The sequence below is a fragment of the Lycium ferocissimum genome, chromosome 10 (assembly GCF_029784015.1).
Source record: "Lycium ferocissimum isolate CSIRO_LF1 chromosome 10, AGI_CSIRO_Lferr_CH_V1, whole genome shotgun sequence".
Taxonomy (NCBI): Eukaryota; Viridiplantae; Streptophyta; class Magnoliopsida; order Solanales; family Solanaceae; genus Lycium; species Lycium ferocissimum.
The window spans coordinates 15,818,631-15,838,290 of NC_081351.1; the positions used below are offsets into that span (position 1 = coordinate 15,818,631).

The window sequence follows — 19,660 nt, forward strand, 5'->3', positions numbered from 1 at the left end:
TCCTAGTAACTATGATAAAACTTACCTGAATACCTAACTAGCCCTGCGGCACTATCAGCACTCATGTTGAATACAACATCTTTGATCTAATCTTCTTGAGGACAACTCAACATAAAGTTGTTATCCTCAGGACTGATACATCTAGGTATGCAATTAAGAATGTTAAGATCTACACTGTTGGGATGGAGGTTGAACAAATTGTCAAAATGCTTAATAGCCACTTTTGCCATTTTTTCATCTCCAGATACCCATCTTCCTCTATTGTTCTTGATTCTTTCCAGCTTGATTTTCCTTCTTCTGTCCCTGATAACCGCATGAAAATATTTGGTATTGCTATCCCCTTCTTCAAACCATCTAACCTGGGATTTTTGTTTAAGAATACCATCTTGTTTGTTTAACCAGGATATATACTCAGCATGACCTCTATTCACCTCTTCTCTACTATTTTCAGTCCTGGCCTCCATGTCTAAATCCTCCAGGATTTGCATTTTATTTTCCCTGACTTCAGCATTTTCATGAACATCTCCAATCTCATTTCTCGACCAAGTAGCAAGTCTTTTCCCCAATCTTTTTAGCTTTTGTTGAAATCTCCACATTGGGTTGCCATCTATGTGCAGATTCCAGTCACTTTGAACAACATCCAAGAAATCCTCTTGACAGGTCCAAAATTCTAGAAACTTGAAGTACTTGATACCCCCTACCTGATCATTCTTCCATCTAAGAAATAGAGGTCTATGGTCAGAACCAACTCACGATAAGTGTTTCACAGTGTTAGAACTATATTTTTGTGTCCAATGATCATTTATGAAAACTCTGTCAAGCTTTTCATAATCCTCAAGCTTGGCCTCCAATTATTGCACCAGGTATAATTGGATCCTGAGTAACCAATATCCACTATACCACAAGAGTCCATACATTCAGAGAAATCATAGCTTTCAGCATTCCTATGGGGCAATCCTCCAATTTTCTCCTCTGGATGAAGGATTACATTAAAATCCCCTCCAATACACCATGGGAGCTTAATATCCCTGTTAAGAATATCCAGGCTACTCCAAAGCTCCATTCTTTCACCAGGCGTGCATTTAGCATAAATTGCAGTAACATACATTTCCTGACAATTTTTTTTTTTTTTTGGATTTTGAGGGTAATTTGTTCAAAATTATTAACAATGCTGACTACACAGCCATCTCTCCAAAAGCACCAGATTTTTCCATTGATGTTGGAAATGCAATGCTTGAATCCCAAAAAACTTTTGTATCCCTCTATTTTGTTACCATTTACCATAGGCTCTGAAATAGCAACCATGTCAAGCTTGTATTTGTTGACCATTCTCTTGAGTCTGTGAATGGCCTTTCTAGATCTTACACCTCTAATGTTTCAAATAATAGCACTGATCATTGGAAACATTTAATGATAGGATTTTTTGTTCTTACCTCCCCTGGAAGAAGGTGAAGATTTTTTCTTGCTAGCTTTGCTGCTTTTATTGTTCTTCTTGTTTCTTTCTTTGTTATCCTTGCCCCCAGCCATGTCACTCTTTTTTGTTGGCTTTCTTCTTCCTCTTGATTTTTACTATCTTTTTCCTGTTCCTCAGTTTTGCTATCACAACTGTTCTCTATTTCATTCTCCGAATTCTTGCTTCCATTGTTTTGACTAATTTTGTTGTTGGTCTTCCTATCCCTGGACAGTTCCATTTTACTGTTAGTCTTGCTGTCCCTGGGCAGTTCCATACTTATATTAGGAGGAATGCTCTTGTTGAATCCTTTTTTGCTTCTGTTTACCGACTCATATCTTCTTTTTTTTACTTCTGCGTCTTCTTTCTGGGGATATGCCAATTCTGTCGCATGCCTCTTTCAAATGTTGTTGAGCATCACATTCATCCTGTGATTGGTCCTCGAACTTATACTCTTTCCTTTCCTTACTCTTGCTAACCTCAGTGTCTTCCTCTTCACAGTAATTCTCCATCTCCTCTTGGGATTTATAGGTTTCTGGCGTATTCTCATTTAAATCCACCACTAGATTAATTCCAGGATGGTTCTTGATATTCGAGGGGAGACTGGATGACATAGTCTCGTTATCATTCTCTCTGCTCCTGGCCTTGTTATTATCCCTTGTTCCCTCCTAATGCATTTCCTCCTGTTCTTGTCTATTCTCACTGGTTATATTAACATGCTCATTATCCTGTTGTTGTTGTTGGTCCATCCCATCCTTAACATTTCTGGATTCAATCTCCCCCTCACTATAGTCATCTTTTGTCCCTCTCTGATGTTATATCCCGCATTTTTGTATATTGGGACAATTCGGGTTAACTATGATAAGTTAGGGTCCAAACCATTCTGGGATACAAAGTCGGGACTTTTCGCCTTTGATTTTGTTTTGCGATATAATTGGTTCATGAATTTGTTGGCATGGGACAATTAGGAAAATTTGGGATCAAAAATGGAAATTGTGGAACTTGAGAATCATGCTTTTTCTCCTTGTTGTGGCCGTGTAGAGTGGGAGTGGCCCACACAATTTGTGGACAATTTTAATTGGTCCAACACTTGTGTGGGCCAAGGGACACTTGGATGAATTATCTTAGAGCTTAAAAGATGACTTTTAGTCATCCTAAGTCATTCCAACACTTAGAAAAAAAAAACAAGAAGTTGAGGAACCACCACTAGAGGCTCTCGGCCAAGAACCCTCAAAAACTAAGTTCAATTCTAGCCCTTCCAAAATTATTTTGTTGATTCAAACCCACTATTTTGAGGTCCCTAAGTAGCGTGGAAGCGTCGTTGGAGCGATCAACCCATTAGTTTTCATCCTTGGAAACCCTAGGCTATTGTGAAGTTGAAAGAAGAAAGGTAAGATTTGATCTTGTTTATGTGTTATGAAAGTTGTATGCATGTTGTAGTATGTTAAAATATATGAATATCATGAAATATAGTAAGTTGGAATTGAGGTCTTGTGTATGAGGCTTAGCCGTGAGGAGTGTATGTGTGTTGTGTTATGTGTAAGTGATGAATTAAAGTCTAATTAGCATGTTGATGGTTGTAGTGTGAAGAAATGATTGAGAATCATCTACATATGTATATGTTGTGTGTTGGCCGAATGTAGACCATTCATGTAACAAGAAATGAATCAATGTCGCTTAATGTTTTAGTCGTCGTCGTTACGAATTCTATGTTGGAAATGAATGTTTAATGACTCAAATTGATGTGGTATTTGTTGCGGACTGATTTGGAGGCTATTGTACATTTAATGTAATTTGTATGTTAAGGAGAATAGCATTGTTAGAATATAAATTGTTGATGCAAATCATGGTTTTGAAATGAAGAAAAGGTTATAGGGGTGTCTCGGGTTTAGGGGCTGTTCTCGGGTGAATTGGAGAAAATTTTGGATTGTTGGAAATGTTGTATGAATTGCTTAGAATGTATTTAAATATTGTTGGTATGGGTTCGGGTTAGTATTTGAATGCATAAGTGTCGATGCTGGCTTGAAGGTAAGCCGTTGAATTGGATTTATGAATGTTGTTGAATGATGGAAAAGAGAGCTATTATTGTTGTATTGCCTTTCAGATTGATTATAAATGTTGCTAGGTTGGTTGTTGTGGTTGTTGTTGATTGATTTAGCCGAGTTAAATTCTCGGGGTAGCCTATTTACAGGGGAAATACTGCCCAAATTTCTGTAGAATTAAGGGCGAAATTGGAATTAAATGCCCAAAATGCCTATAGCTAATGTTGGCATATTATGACTTGTTTGTAGACCTTGGAGAGCCCGAGGCGTAGATTGGCTTTAGCTTGAGTTTGGATTAGCGGTGAGTGCGTGCGAGGTATGTAAAGCAACCTTCTTTCTTTGGCATGCCGTAGTTAAAAATAGGCTATGACACGAACTTCGAGGAAACTCTATTCTCGCAATCTGAGCATGTCTATGATACGCATTTGTTTCTTGGTATTCATATGGTTGGTATGATGAAATATTGATCCTTATGTCCTTAGGAGTATTGATTTACCAAAGTTATATGAAAGTTTAATTTTTCAAAAAAAAAAGGGTTTTTATTCTTAAACGATTCTAAAACTACGAACGCCCGTATCTTTCACAGAAAGGCTCGGATTGCCTCGATATGCTCGTAGGTGATTGCATGGCATATGATAAGTGTGTTTTTCGTAAGCGGGCCCGACTCGGGTCGACACCCGTCCGTGGGTCCCGCGGCTCTTCTTTCGTAATCCTGACGACTTTTAAAAGAATTTGATTTGGTTATTATCCCGATTTCAAGTATGATCAGTTTATTCACCTTTTAAGTTTATGATAATAATCTTATGCATATGATTTTGATATGAAACTATGATTTCTAAAGTTCTGTCTGATCTGTTCCCAAGCGATCTTCGGAGGAAATCTGATTTAACTATTGTTTTGGCTTATAAAAGACGGTTCGTTTTGATTAACCCATTGAATCTTTGAAAATGTTTTAAACTATATTTGGTTACTCACGATTCTGTTCGCATATTCTGTGGATACATTTTTTGCCAAGTCCCGGGCCGGTTATGTTTCGCACGCACTATGTTGTATTCTGAAATATGATGTGTATTCCGAAACATGGTATGATGGTCTGATTTACCGATGCGTATATATTTTGGTGTTATGATATGACCGGTACGCCGAGCCCCTTTCAGTCAGGTACTGTGTATGTATGCTATGTTGTATGTTATGTATACGAATTCGGAAATATGATCAATTGGTTTCAGATCCGGTGGTGGGGCAAACCCAATGGTGGGGCAAACCCAGTGGTGGGGAAAACCCAATGGTGGGGCAAACCCAATGATGACGCAAAAAAATTCCACATTGGTTTAGGCAAATCCCACATTGGTTTAGGCAAATCCCACATTGGTCTAGGCAAATCCCACATTGGTTTAGGCGAATCCCACATCGGTTAATGTCAGCTCAGATGATAAGGTATGATGTTAAGATGTGCTTCGGTATGTATATGTATGATCTGTATTTCAGGAGTAAGCGTGTTGACATTCTGATCGTTATATTTGTTTTCTGTACCTCTGTTGCATGACTTGCGTGTCGGATGACAGCATTTTGAGATTCTGGTTATTATGTTTATTTTCTATACCTCTGTTTCGATCATGACTCAGATTTGTTACTATATCTTCTGCTTTGCATACTCAGTACATATTTCGTACTGACCCCCTTTCTTCGGGGGCTGCGTTTCATGCCCGCAGGTACAGACACACGTTTCGGTGATCCGCCAGCGTAGGATTTCCATTCTGCTGTTTGGAGTGCTCCCTTTGTTCTGGAGCCGATATTTTGGGTATATACTCTTTCGGTGTATATGTTTATGTTTGTTTAGGGTACGGCGGGGCCCTGTCCCGTCATCGGTCGTTATTCCGTAGAGGTCCGTAGACACGGATGTGGGTTATGTACGGTTTTGTTCGGATGCGACGTGTGAGTTGTGTTTGGACGGTCCATCCGCCGTGCGCGACCTTGTCACGTGCATGTCTATATCTTTGACATGTTATGTATATTATACAGCCTTACCGAGACACATCGTACGTATATGTGTTTGTATGCGTCCGTTTGGAACCACGTTTGATATTTATAGATGTATAAGTCGTCTGTATGCCGAATCTGGTTAAAGAGCGCGTATGGGTGCCCAGTTCGGGCACTAGTCACGGCCTACGGGGTTGGGTCGTGACATCTGATCTTTATCCTCCTTGTTAATTTCTTGTATATTGTTGGACTCTACTTCTCCCCCTCTATCTTTCCCTATTCGGATTTTTACCTTGCTTCTCTTTTTAGGCATTTTCTTCTTCCTCTTCCTTTTAATATTGTTCAGTCTCTTTTTTAGCACAGACGTGGTCTTTTCAGCAGTGTCTTCCACATCCACCATTTCTGTGGCTTGCTTGTTTTGTGTCTCTTTGTCCTTTTCCTCCCTTATATTTTGCTGAACCTCGTTTTTATTATTTTGATGCCTGTTCCTCTTGGCCCTGTTCTTTCCTCCTTTAATTTCCTGATTCTTGGCCTTCACCTCTTGCTTATTTTTTACCATCTTTTCCTGTTCTAGAGCAGTGTCCAACTCTTTGTCGTTCACCCTGCTAGGTTCAGCATCATCTCCTTGCTTGTTATTCTTCTCTTTGCTGTCCTTCTCCTTGTTCTTTCTTTGTGCCACCCTTCTACATTGAACGATAGAGTGTCCCAGCATCTTGCAATGAATACAGAATTTTGGGGGGGTTTTCATATTCCAATTTCTGATAGAAACCTTTCAACGAAGAGGAATCCTCCTCCACACCAACAAAAATAGAAGTCACTTTTGGTTTGGTGAGGTCTACTTCCAATCTCACCTTGGCCATACTTGGCCTAGTTCTATGATCAGTGGCCAAATCAGATGATAAGGGAATCCAAGCCGGTCGAACAATTTGCTTAATATAGTTCCAAGAATGACAGTGGAAGGGGAGTTCAGGGAGTAACACCCACACCGGGACAATCGGTGAGTCTTCATCGGGTTTAGAATGAGGAGACCATTTTTCAAACCACATGACCTGACGTTCTATTTCTACTGATCTTCTGTACCATACATTCTTAAAGTCTTCTTCTTTATCGAAATCAAGAAACACGGTTCGATAATTAAAAGCCCCAATTTTACAAGTACCCTTAATCGAGATTTTCTCAGCAAATTTAGACCTTATCTTATCAAGCTGAGGCCGAGTTTTGATGAATTTACCAACCAACATATACTTGAATTCCAGAGCCATGAGTTCATAGTAATCCTTGGCTTTGAATAGCACCGCTGGTACACCATTGTGAATAGTGCTCCTAGCCTTGACTTCGGGGTTCCCAAATTGACTATGACTTGGGTTAGGGATTGCTGGGTTTTGGATTGCCATGGCATAATTGATTTTTTGTTGATTCTCGTTAGCAAAAGCCTTTCCACTGCCTTCTCCTTGAGGATTGTCTACTAAACGCGCCTTTTCCGGTGATTTCGGCGTCCCCATAGGGACGGAGCGTGAGCTCAAACGTAGATATGGATGTTATGTCCCGTTGGAGATTAGCAGCTGTCTTTTTGTTACTATGGTTTTGTTATATATATATATATATATATATTCAACTTGAGCTTCACTGAAATTAAATTAAAGGATATATGGGAGTTAGGCAACTTTTACTAGCTATTTTATTAGTGATGACTGATGAGAAGAAGGAATTACGATAATGATGGGATTCATTTAGTTCAAGTATTATGTTTTTGGTAGAAAATATAATTAAATTAATAGTTAAATTTTATCATAATAAAATATAAGATAATGGTGGACCAATAGATCATGCATGACAGAGTCATACTGTAGAAAATGCAGTATAGAAAGGAAAAGAGGAGCTGATTGAATTGATGTATTTTTATGCTATTAGATTCCTAGTTACAATGCACTTGTAGAGTCTTAATCCTAGTTCTACCACTAGATAAGACTCGGTTGATCTCTTGCTCTTATCCTAATCTTCAATATTTTCCCTCAAGCTAGTGAGAGGTAGTACAAGGTTAAACTAAATCAACAAGGTCCAATAGATCCAAGAAGATTTGATGAAGTATCAAGAGATTTTGAAGCTGTTGGAAGAAGAAGACAAAGTGAAGAATCAGATTTTTATTGGGCTACATCTCCTTGAGGAATTCACAATTCCAAAAAAACAAGGGTCTGACTCTATATTCTTGCTTATTTTAATATTTCACTATTTGAGTATTATCAGTTGTAATATCTTCATAGAGTGTGTTATAAACTCTGTGATGATCATAGGATATTTAGTGCTTTTTTCTTCTTATTTTTTACATGCATGTTAGTTAGTAGAGGTTTTTTACGCCTTAATATGATTAGTAAGGTAAGGCCTAGCCTCCTTGCTTGTATTTTTCCTTTGCGTTTCGCTTTTATTATATAAATAAAAAAAACTAGCCCTAGGCACCTCGCCTAGTGGATTTGCTTAAAAAAAAAAGAAAAAAAAAGAGAGGTAGTACAACAACTCCTAGTTTGCTTCTAAATCCTGCAAATTGTTGTTTTGTAAGTGTTTTAGTATGAATATCAGCTAGCTGATCCTGGGATCGAACAAATTGTGTTACAAGCTGTCCTCTAGCCACTCTTTCCCTAACAAAGCGATAATCCATCTCCGACATGGTTAGTTTTGGTCAGTGGCAGAACTAGAATTTTTACTCAGGGGTGTCAAAATATAAAAAATTAAATCTATGACGAAATTAAGGGGGTTCAACACATATATATATATATACATAAAGAAAAATATTTTTACGTATTTACACAGTGTAATTTTTCGGCAAAGGGGTGTCGGTTGACACCCCTTGAATGCATGTGGCTCTTCCACAGCTTCTGGCATGTAGGACTGATCAGTTCATAGTCATATATAATGCACTAAAGTTGTCACAGAACAATATTGGAGTTTCCTTCAGAGTTACACCAATGTCTCTCAGTATGTAGATTATCCAAGTAATCTATGTCAGCTAAGGCTAGTGCACTGTATCGACTTCAACACTTGACCTTTGCAATTGTATGATGCTTCTTAGATTCCCATGATATGTAGTTGGCACCCAAATATATTGTACATCATGTAGCATAATCTGCTTGATGTACATCCTCCCCAGTCTGCATCAAAGTATTCGTACAATCTAAAAGGTGACTTTCCAAGCAATTTGAGTCCAAGTTGGATGACCATTTTCACATATTTGAGAATTCTTTTCACAGCCTGAAGATGCTCACTAATTGGAATCCATATGAACTGACATACTAGATTTACTGCATGGGCTATATCTAGTCTAGTCAGTATGAGGTACTGGGGACTACCTATAATGCTTCTGTACATTAAAGCGTTAACTGGATTACATGTAGCTTCTTATAAGTCATTTTTTGTGCCAGTGGTGTGTTCACTGCTCTAGCTAGCACCGTATCAATTTTCTTGAGTAATTCAATTGCAAATTTACTTTGATTATGCGACCTCAATTTCAAGAAAGAAATGTAAGGAACCAAGATCCTCATTGCAAACTCTTTCCCAAATTTGTGATTATCTGTTTGATATATTCAAGAGACCTCCCCGTAACTACTATATCATATACATATAAGAGAAGCAGAATGGTATCTCTCTTGCAGTTACAAATAGCGATGGTTCCTGCTCTAATGCATTTGAAACCAAGAAAAAGCAACTACAAATTGAAGCTGTCAAACCAAGCTCTGAATGACTTTTAGGATCATATGGTGCTTTTTAGGATCATGTAAACCTCATCTTGAAGATGTCCATGCAAAATGCATTCTTGACATTTAGTTGTCAAATAGGCAATTGTAAATTAACCGTCACTGATAATACTACTCTTATAGTTATAGCTTTAGCTATAAGACTGAAGGTCTCTTCAAAATCAACTCCTTCAGTTGGGATATCCCTTGGCAACCAACCCAGCATTGTATCTGTCTATGAAACCATCTTATTTTAGCTTAGTCTGAAACACCCACCTTAAGTCAACTATATTCATTTCTGCAATCTTAGGTACTAAGGTCCAGGTGTAATTCTTATGTAGTGCATCAACTTCTTTTTTCATTGTTGCATGCCAATGTGGAATCCTAAGTGCTTGATCCATAGTTCTTGGTTCAATTTCTACTACTCTATTTGTTGTTACCAGGGTTGTGTGTGCAGTAGACATTTTCTTCTCCTTTAGCCTTGTCATAATGTGGTGTTCTTCCTCATTTCCAAAGTTATGAGTATGAACTTGTGCGTGTGTGTGCTCATTTGTGGGTAAGGAAAGTTCTAGGTTCTGATTGTTCCCAGTATTTAACTATCCTGACAAATCAATTTCCAATTGTATGCCCTATGGGTCAAACATTGAAAGCAAATCAGAGTAATTAACTCAGACCACTTGGGCAACTCAGAATGATCAGTAACAGAAACAACCAGAACAATATAAAAGAAGAGAACATATGCACAAAACAGAGCAATTGTCATTGAGATCTAGCAATCAGTTGAAGTATAAATATACAAAATAAAGTTGCCATATTGCCATAGTCATCGTTACAGGCCAAAAAGAGATTTTACAAAATTAGGACCAGGGGTAGGCAAAGGGACCAAAAAGGATAAAAAGAGATGGATCATGTGTTTGTAGGTTTGATAGGGTTGAGAGCTTTGAGTATCATGTCCAGCCTGTCATCTGCAGCTCTGTGATTTTTTAAGATCTGCTCCTGAAGTCGTCCAACTTTCTGCTACAGATTTTCATTTTCACCTCTTAATTTAGCAACTTCTGCCGTTTGTGTCTCTCTAGGACTAGGTCCTCCAACTTTCAGCTTAGCATTTTCTATTCTTAACAAGGCATTTTCAACCTGAACCTCTCTATGTCAGCTAACATTTTCTCACTTGCCTCAATGAGACTTGAAATAGTAGAGGTGCTTCCTATTCCCCCTTTCTTTTGCACAATGCCACATTCCTCTGGTTTGCTCAACGAGAATATCTGTTTCCTTATTCCTTTAGTAGCTTTTCCAGTAACAACTGTGAAGTGATCAAAAACTTTTGTCAAGAGAAAACCATAAGGTAGACCATGCTTGCCATCTTTTGTATTTACGACTTTCATCATATGCTCAATCATGATGGAGGGTAGACTGACTAATTGTCCTTCATCCAAAACCTCCATCAGGAACAGATCCCTCTTGGATACAATACACTTTTTCTCAGCTCTGGGCAATACCACCTTGTTGACCAACTAAAAAAGAAACTGATATTGTGGTTTTATTTGTTTCTTATACAGAGTATCGATGGTCACTTGCTCTCCAATCTTGACTATGAAACTTTGAAATCATCTGAGGCTTTGATATTCTTATCATTTCCTAGCATTTTCATTCCCTCAGTTGGGACACCTAGAATCTCGCCCAGCTGAGTTTTATGCAGAGTGAAATCGACTCCTCTAACTCTGCACACCAAGGTATAGTTGTTACTATAGTGCAGATTTACAAAGAAATCTGCTACCTTTTTCTTATAGGCCAGAGCAGGCCCTTGAAATAGATGGTCCCACTGTTGAGATTTTAAGATTTCCATCAATTCATTCAATCCCTGATATCCAACTATTTCAGGATGAAGCACTATTCCAAGTAGCACCTTTTGTCCTTTCAGATTCTTGATTCTCAACATCTCTTCATTTTTCTTAAGTGCTCCCTGTCGTGAAGGACCAGGCCCCTTCCTGACTTTCACCTTTTTCCTTTTGGATGGACCTGCTTCCTTAATTTCAACGTCCTTCCTTTTCTTAGGAGATTTAGAGATATTCTGAGACTTGTCCAATTCAACAATATCTTTCTTACTTCTCAATTTTACCTTCTTTTTAGAGCTTTTTTTTTTTTTGGGAGACTCTTCTTCTTCTTCTTTTCCTTGGTTCTCAACCATATTTACAACCTCTTCTTTGTCTCTTGGCCTCACCAATCTTCTTCTACTCTTTGGACTCTTCTCTTTGTCAGTATTAGGAGTGGAGTCCCGTTGTGTTTGAGTTCTGAGTTTGAAAGTGAAGGATTTCTTGCTAGGCTGTGAGACAACTTTCTTTTTGGCAATATGTTTACTGTTGGTAATGTTTCCTTTCCCAGATTATTTCTAAGCACCAGATTCCCTTCCTGGGCATCCTTCCAGAGGTACAATAATGGAGAACAGGGGTACAATATCCAAACAGTGTTCCTCGGGACCAAGTCCCTTACTCACATACTATATTTCACTACAGTTCCTCTGTTCCATTTCATTTTCTACTAACTTTTTCTTAAACTCTCCAGACTTCTCCTGTGCTTCCATACTTACTTTTCCAGATTCCCTTTCAATCACTTCTTTCTCAACAATATCACTTACAAAATTTAGTACAATGTCATCAGGGATTTATCTAGACAAACATTCACATCTTCACTTCTTACTTTAGCAGTATCACTACCCACATGGACTGCAACGTCTTCTGTCTTTTGACTAGATTTTTCAACTGGCTCATTTTCATCTGTTGCATCACCTGACATAACCCTACCTATTTTAACCTCGGTATCCAAGATAATATCCCTTGCAGGCAACCTCACCTCCTTTTCACAACTACCAATCACAGTATCAGCATTTATGGTACTTTCTACTTCTTCTATACTGGCTAAGAGGTTGGAGTTTCCTGATTTTTTAGGCTGTTCTTCTAAGACCCTTTCCTCAGTCTCATGCATCACCTATACTAGCCTATAGACTTCAGCACCTTTGTTTTGACTTTACACCTCTATCCCGTCATCATTTTCAATTGTTTCTTCTATAAGACCAAACTCGAGGTAGTAACGATTTTGGCACTGATGTCAGAGTCGGGGTTGTCAGACAAAGAGGGTTTTGTAAATTCAGAGACAAAAACTTTTAATTTTTGTTTCTTTTGAGTCGTAGATGGACCAGGAACAGATGGTTTAGGTGAGAGCACATTGGATTTTTGGATAGTAGAAGTGTGACCTTCTTGAGAGAGGGAGGATGATAGTGGGTCTGTCGGCATGGCTTCTTTGGAAGATGAGCGAGTAGGGCTGGTTTCTCTTCTTTCGACACGATCTATTTTGAGCAAAAATATGGATAAGAGAGTGGAATATGATGGAGCATAAAGGTTGAGTGATATATGTGACAGCGAAGAGGAAAGATTGTAAATTTGCTTACAAAAGGAGAAGGAACCGATTCCTATTGGTTTAAACGCATAGTACTTTTACACCCAACTCGGTTCAGAAGAAAAAGGAGACGTTTAGGCTTAAAAGTAAACGGGAACTGATGATGATATGGCACTTAGGCAAAACTAAAAGGTATATAAATTCTTGAACAGACTACTAACTTGAGTCATAGGGAGCTGGTCCCTTAACCTCTATAAAGACAACTTATGCAAAAGCTCTGAAGAGTGCAATGTCTCCAATGCTAGGTTGTCCTGAATTGCTATGTGAGCATACCTGTAACGGTATAAGAACGAGTTAGATATCTCCAAAAAATACTTCATGCATTGTACCTCCTTTCTCAACATATCCATTCATTGAGGAGCTATTAGATAATTTGAAGCATTCACATTTTCGGCTGACTTAATCTATGAAGCTCAGACAACATTTCAAGGATTTAGATGACATCACTGATTGCATATTCGACTCCACTCCATGAATTCTCTTTAAATTCATAAAGAACCCAGTTCACAGACTTTAGCATATCTAACAGGCTTATGTTGTCTCCTGACAAGGAGTGATGACCAGGTTCTTCGATTGTTTAGGATATGGTTGTACCTTCAAAAGAGACCTTTTTGGACTTGGTTGAGTTTTAGTATGCAACTTAGCACTTTGCGCAAGGGTAGTGGTATTTAGCCTTTGGATATAACAGAGATTTGCTTGACACTTCAGAGATTTTAACATCGTCCCTCCTAACCTTTAAGAAAATCCTTGATTGCACTGGAGTTGGGAGCCTTTTGATGGTTTAGAAGTTTGCAAACACAAAGGATGATTTTCCTTATTTGTCATCCCTTTGTTCAGAACATTTGTCCACGAGGTGAACATCCCTCTCTTTTCTCCTCTCAAGTCATCTTTAGGAGGAACTTTTGATATTCAAAGCTCTTGCCTTGAGAAATGAGGAACCTTATCAAGTTGAAGTGATAGCTTAGAAACCTCAGGTCTTATATAAGAAGGGACCAGTTTCTTTTGCATTATTTGGTCACTGGTTGTACCTACTTCATTTGCTATCCTTAGCTTAGGTTATCATCTCGACCTTACGCTATGTTTTTCTCTGCTTTTGTGATCTCCATTCCTTTTTAGAGGACAGCTCATAGCGAATCCTCAAGAACAGGATCCCAAACACACATTCATTAAGCACAAGCCTGATGAAAATACCACCTATCATCAGCAACTCCAGAACTTGTATCCTGCTCAGTTACATCATTTATAGAGACCAAGTATACATCTGTTGACAGGATAAGATTGGATATATTGAACTCCCCATAGCTAACCGAGCTTAGTACACTTGCAGTTCAACCCTTCAGCATGGTATGCACATTCAAATCTATGAGAGAGTGTCTTGTCGACTTTTGCTCACATAAAGAGTGCATTAGCTCTTTATGTTATCACTCGACAAACTCCCACCTTTTAAGGTCTTGAGTGAGATAAGATTAACTATTTCTTCAATTTTGTGCTCAGAGCAGTCACATTTACCAACCCCTTGTTGACCGTTCCTTTCTCACTCCAGCCCTATCATTCAATTACTCATAGAACTTAGGAACCCAAACCAGCTTGGGCCCAAAAAAATGATAAAATGGATAAACTTGACGTCTCTTCGCATAGGGAGGTAACATGCTCTTCTTTGTTCAAGGACCAAGTCCCGGTCATCTTGGTTTGCTTTCTACATCCTCTCTGTTTCTCCATGCTGACTGAGATTTTTCTTTATTCAAGTCCTCAAAATGACCAGCATAATCATAATGTGTCCTAAGTCGTTCTTCAGATCCAGAGAAGCATTTTTCTTTCTTGTCATTCTCATCTTCTGATCTTGCCATAAGGGCAAAGTTAGAGTTATATCCTGAAGCTTCGTTATCAGTATTCATCATGGATGTCTCCCTTGAATCCCTACTATCTTCAGATTCATCTGAGAATTCTTCCCAAACAGCTAGAGCTTCCTCGACCAAGGTGACAACTTTCGTTTTTAAGTTAAATTTGTCCTCAGGTACCTGGTACTTCTCTTTTTCTTCTTCGACATTTTTGTTGCTTCTCCCTAACTTTGAAAAGCCTTCAGTGATGTGTATCATTTCAAACTTATCTCCACTTGAGTCACTTTTCTCTTCTGATCTGACACATTTCTTCTTCTTCTTCTTCTTCCTTCTTTGCTTCCTGTTTTCTTCATTTTTCCTTTTTAGCTTATGAATCTTGAGGTCATTGATCAGTTTATCGAGTGTCAGTTCTTCTAAATCCATGGATTCAAGGATGGTACTAGCTTTTACTTCCCATGAAATTGGCAGCGCCCACAGCAGCTTGCGAACTAAGAGATGTTCCCCAATAATTTTATCAAGGGAATGAAGTTCTTCAATGATGGAAGTGAATCTAGTGTACATATCATGAACAAACTCACTTTCTTTCATTTGAAGAAATCATATTTTATGGTAAGCGTCTTAATTCTGAGTTGCTTTGCTCTACAAGATCCTTCATAGACATTCTTGAGAGCATCCACAACTTCCTTTGCCGTTTTGCAAGAAGCAATAAAATTATACTCTTCTGACCCAAGACTGCGAATAAGAATTTTCTTTGCCTTGAGATCCTTTTGTACGGCTTCTTTGTCAGAATCACGGAGTTTTTTCTCTTTTTTTGGATTTGACTTTTCTTCAACCTCACAATCTTTGGCAGAAGCATGAGGGCCGTCACAAATAATGTACCACAACTCAGGGTCCTCGGTCAAAATAAAATCCCGCATTCTTGCCTTTCACCATTCATAGAATTCTTAATTGAACCTTGATGTTCTTGTGAAAAATTCTCCTTTCTTTATGTTTGGTGAACTAGCCATGACGAGGATCCTTTCTAGGTATTACCCTTTTAGAAAGAACCTACTCTGATACTAATTGATAGAACCTACAGATTCACCCTTTTAGGTTCACCACCTGAAAGTTCACCAAAACAGTCTAAGGGACCTGGTCCCTACACTGTTTTCACAGATAATGATGGAAAGTAAATAAGGCAAGATGTTTACGTGGAGAACTCCTTCCTCAAGGGATTAACAATCACGACCTACCCTAGTAGGATTTTCAACTTCACTAAACTGAGCAATGTTCAGATTACAACCTATTGCAACCTAGGAATTAAACTCTTAATTCCTCTCCCTTACAATATCCCTATTGTAAGCAACTCTCGACTACCACTAGCCAAGCAAACTAATAAACCTTGCCCATCCCTAGACGAGTGTACCACTCAAAGGTTGAGTAGGTGAACAGCCCACAAACAACTTCTGAGAATTCAAACTAATACACCTAGACTAACTCTAGCCTTGTGTACCACTCAAAATCTTGTGAAGATAAACTTCTTACAAGCAGCCCCTTAGAATTCAAGCACCTACAAACATCTTCTTAAAAGAAGAGTAGGTTTACAATTTATAGAACAAAGGAACAAAGACTCAACAACAAGGACTTGAAACAACTTCAGTTCAGGGATCTGGTCATCTAGCTTGTTGAGGCTTTGTTCTTGAGAGCACCTTGAGAGGGGTGGCGGCTGCACTTGAGAGAAATATAATTTTCAGATTGGCAAGTGTTAGGTCAAATAATCCCAACATGTTATATATATATATATATATATATATATATATATATATATATATATATATATATATATATATATAGAGAGAGAGAGAGAGAGAGAGAGAGCATGTGAGAAACATGTGACCATGGATGGTGACTTTCCAAAGGCTATTAGTTTCTAGCACACATCGTCGTGTCTTCTTTGTCTTCTTTGCGTCTCGAACAGTGCATGCGCAAAGAACTTTACCAGTTGTCATGTTTCATATAGTGCCCAGGAGACCTAATCAAGGACCTGGTCCTTGGTGTGTTTGTCAAATCATTAAAACTACAACATATCATAACTCATCACTGATCTATTTTGCCTTTATTCATCACTTCTTTTCATATCATATATCCATATGCACACAAATATGGGGAGTAGTAAAGAACACGCAAGACATGCTTGATTGTAATTTTTTTTCATGATCTTGTGAAAGAGACTACTCTTTGGTAAAAAGCTAGATATCTGTCCACCTTGTTTTGTTTTAAGACATACTCAAATAAGAATTTCTTATATAGAAGTTGAGGAAAGGAGGAGCCTGGCGAACTAAATTAAAAGAGAAGCAGAGTGGCCTTTATTACTAGCTTTTGTAGGTTAGTTTTGTCATTTATGGGCACAATAGACAGTGTATAGTGGATAGTGGAAAGTGGGGTTAATATGAAATTCTATTATATCTAGAATGATTTAATCATTCCAAAGGTAAAGAAAAAGGAAACAAACTTTCCATAACTTCCTCTCCACTTTTTGTATTGCACTTTGTTTTGCACTGCATTGCATTGCATCGAATTCTCACGTCCAGAAAAAAGGTAGAATAAATTATTCTTTTCTCTCTGTTGCAACAATGTGGACGCTCCCATTTACATTTTGAAGCATATAAAAATGTTTCCTTTGCATGTCAGTGGGGCAGACTGGGGCAGTCAATCCAGAAAAAACGATATCTTCCCACTTTTTTTTGTTTTAAAATATGCAACCGTTTTATGACGGTAGTATTCCAATTAACTTCTTCTTCATTATTTTATCGACTAGGAGAGTTCTATTATCTCCCACCAATATAAATATTTAATAATTTTATTTACTTAAATTTAAGTAAATGAAAATAATTATTCTTTCTGTTTCAATTTATGTGACACATTTTTTCTTTTAGTCTATCTCAAAATGAATGTTGCTTTTATATAATTAGAAATAATTTAACTTTAAAATTTCCCTTTGCCCTTTATGAATTAATTTATAGTCATACAAATTAAAGTCTAAGGTTTATTTTATACCACAAATTTCTAATGTCTTTTTTTTTCTTAAAATTTGTGTCAAGTCAAATGATGTCACGCAAATTAGAAAGGAGGGAGTATTATAAATTTTCTCTATTAAAATTTAAATTCTGATTTTTTTAATCCCTCTGTTTCAATTTGTTTCAATTCATGTAACTTTTTTTTTTTCTTTTTTTTTTTTTGGCCTGTCTCAAGCGAATTCCATACTTTTTAAATTTAGTAATAATTTCTTAATTCCAACATTTCACATGACCTGTTTAAGACTATAAGATCTAAAAATTATTTTAATACATTATGTACATTTATAATTTATATCATAAGTTTCAAATATTTCATTTGATTTTTAAATTTCGTGTCCAATCAAATTTAGACACAGACAAAATGGAGGGAGCATAATTTTCCACCAATTTTATAATGAAGGCGCGCTAGACACTCTTTTGGGTGAAATTTTCACTATTTTGTTGTGTAGCATGGTAAGATTTTTAAATCCAGTTGATGTTATAATAATGGTCAACTATGATGTTATAATAATGGTCAACTAAGTTTTTAATTCCCTCCATTCTTTAGCTCTGTCATCTATGTGAAGTGAGAAGGAAGTGTGCAGGCACGCTTTAGCTCTTCAAAGCACACATGCACAAGAAAATTTCGAACAAAGAGAAGACAGTACAATGCTAACATTTAGTTTTATTAGATACATTTTTTAGTTTTCCACTCGGCGTCCAATATTCATATTGGATGGGAGCAAAATTAAATCAGATTCGCGTCGGAAATTTTCATAATAAGGGGTAAAGAGTTCTCGAAAATAGGCGACTTCATACCTGACATAACTCAAACTTGAAATCTGGTTAAAAATGAAGAAATATTTGCGACTCTATCATAACTCTAATCACAGTTACCACCAAAGGATGTGGTGCAGCGGGCGAGACTACCCCTCCCTTAATCAGAGGTCTCGGGTTTGAGTCTTGAGTATGAAAAAATTCTTGATAGGGAGCGGTTTCCCTGAATGGACCCGCACGAATCTCAATATAATCGAGCTCTGATGCGGGTACCGGACCGAGTGGGTAAAAAACTTTAATCGCTGTTTTTAATTAGATGTCATTTGTATACACAAAGTGGTAGTGCTACATGGATAAAATAAGGCAGGCATCCTTTGCATGTCATGTCACCAAACCCTAAATATTCCATTCCTTTCTACTTGTATTACAATACTTATTATTTCTTCTTTGTTTTCTGTTACCCCACTTGCGATCATTACCTCAACCTCATCATTCCGACTCCATTTTCTTTTCATGACGTCGTGGGTGGGGGAGAGAGGGGGTGGGGGGTGGGGTAAGGGGTTTCTTAAACTTTAATATGATCATGAATTTTATATAGCTGGCTCTTTAATTTGTACAATTCTTTTGCAGGACTACCTGCAAACTTTCTTACTTCTGATCATTATTTACTTTTATTTACCAGTGATCATTGTTAGGTTTTGGGTTTTTCAATGTGGAATTGGATTAATAAAACCCAATTCAATTAGATTTTTGGGTTTTTCCTTCCTATGTGGAATTGGATTAATAAAACCCAATCCAATTTGGACCAGACCAATTTTGCCCAAAAATTCCTCTATATATAGGATCAATTTAGGTCTTATTTTAAGAATACAAGAGTGAATTCATAGCAGCCATATAGAGAGAAAAACGTGAGAGAGAAAGCAGATTTTCGTCCAGAAATTTTCTGCTACAGCAGTCTGCTTTAAACTGCGTTTTCCGATTCGTTAACCGTTGGATCGTGCTGAAATTTGAACTGGGGGTTTTCAACATCTGGTTCTTCGATTTCAACGGTGAAGATCGGATTTTGTGGTCTGTAGCTCCAGTTTTCGAGTACGAACAGTAGCTCATTTTTTGGGGTGATTTCTCTCCTTTCTTCACTAGTTTTGGTGCTATTTTTATGTATTGTTGCTCCGTGCTTGGATTTGTTGTTGTAGCCATTTGGAGAATATTTTTGTAACTCTTGTTGATTATAGTGGAGCTTTTTGTGGGTCGAGGTCCCGTGGATGTTTCCTCTTCACATTAAAGGGTTTTACCACGTAAATTTGGTGTCTCTTCCATTCGATTTATTTTTGCTTGCTTTTGCTATTTTATTGTTGGTATAGTG

At 37.7% G+C, this 19,660-nt stretch overlaps 3 protein-coding genes across 3 annotated transcripts; all 3 read right to left on the reverse strand.

The window, feature by feature from the left end:
• Positions 1 to 86: 86 nt before the first annotated feature.
• LOC132034649 (uncharacterized) lies at positions 87 to 1,108 on the reverse strand. Its single transcript, XM_059425031.1, has 2 exons — positions 813 to 1,108; positions 87 to 717 (listed from the first exon to the last, which is right to left on the reverse strand). Exons 1-2 carry the CDS (start codon positions 1,106 to 1,108, stop codon positions 87 to 89), a joined length of 927 nt encoding a protein of 308 aa, XP_059281014.1.
• Positions 138 to 6,982, reverse strand: LOC132035126 (uncharacterized). Its single transcript, XM_059425432.1, has 2 exons — positions 5,679 to 6,982; positions 138 to 2,257 (listed from the first exon to the last, which is right to left on the reverse strand). The coding sequence occupies exon 1, from the start codon at positions 6,972 to 6,974 to the stop codon at positions 6,156 to 6,158; it is 819 nt and encodes a 272-aa protein (XP_059281415.1). The 5' UTR covers positions 6,975 to 6,982; the 3' UTR covers positions 138 to 2,257; positions 5,679 to 6,155.
• LOC132034650 (uncharacterized) lies at positions 2,119 to 6,031 on the reverse strand. Its single transcript, XM_059425033.1, has 2 exons — positions 5,765 to 6,031; positions 2,119 to 2,259 (listed from the first exon to the last, which is right to left on the reverse strand). Exons 1-2 carry the CDS (start codon positions 6,029 to 6,031, stop codon positions 2,119 to 2,121), a joined length of 408 nt encoding a protein of 135 aa, XP_059281016.1.
• Positions 6,983 to 19,660: the final 12,678 nt, after the last annotated feature.

Excerpts from the sequence above, each read along its gene's own strand:
- LOC132034650 (XM_059425033.1), bottom strand. The coding sequence starts at position 6,031 with ATGGTAAAAAATAAGCAAGAGGTGAAGGCCAAGAATCAGGAAATTAAA. Across the intron at positions 2,260-5,764 it reads TGCCTAAAAAGAGAAGCAAG|AGAGGGACAAAAGATGACTA; the intron begins GTAAAAATCCGA and ends ATATAACATCAG.
- LOC132035126 (XM_059425432.1), bottom strand. The coding sequence starts at position 6,974 with ATGGGGACGCCGAAATCACCGGAAAAGGCGCGTTTAGTAGACAATCCT.
- LOC132034649 (XM_059425031.1), bottom strand. The coding sequence starts at position 1,108 with ATGTATGTTACTGCAATTTATGCTAAATGCACGCCTGGTGAAAGAATG. Across the intron at positions 718-812 it reads ATTATGAAAAGCTTGACAGA|ATGGAAGAATGATCAGGTAG; the intron begins GTTTTCATAAAT and ends TCTATTTCTTAG.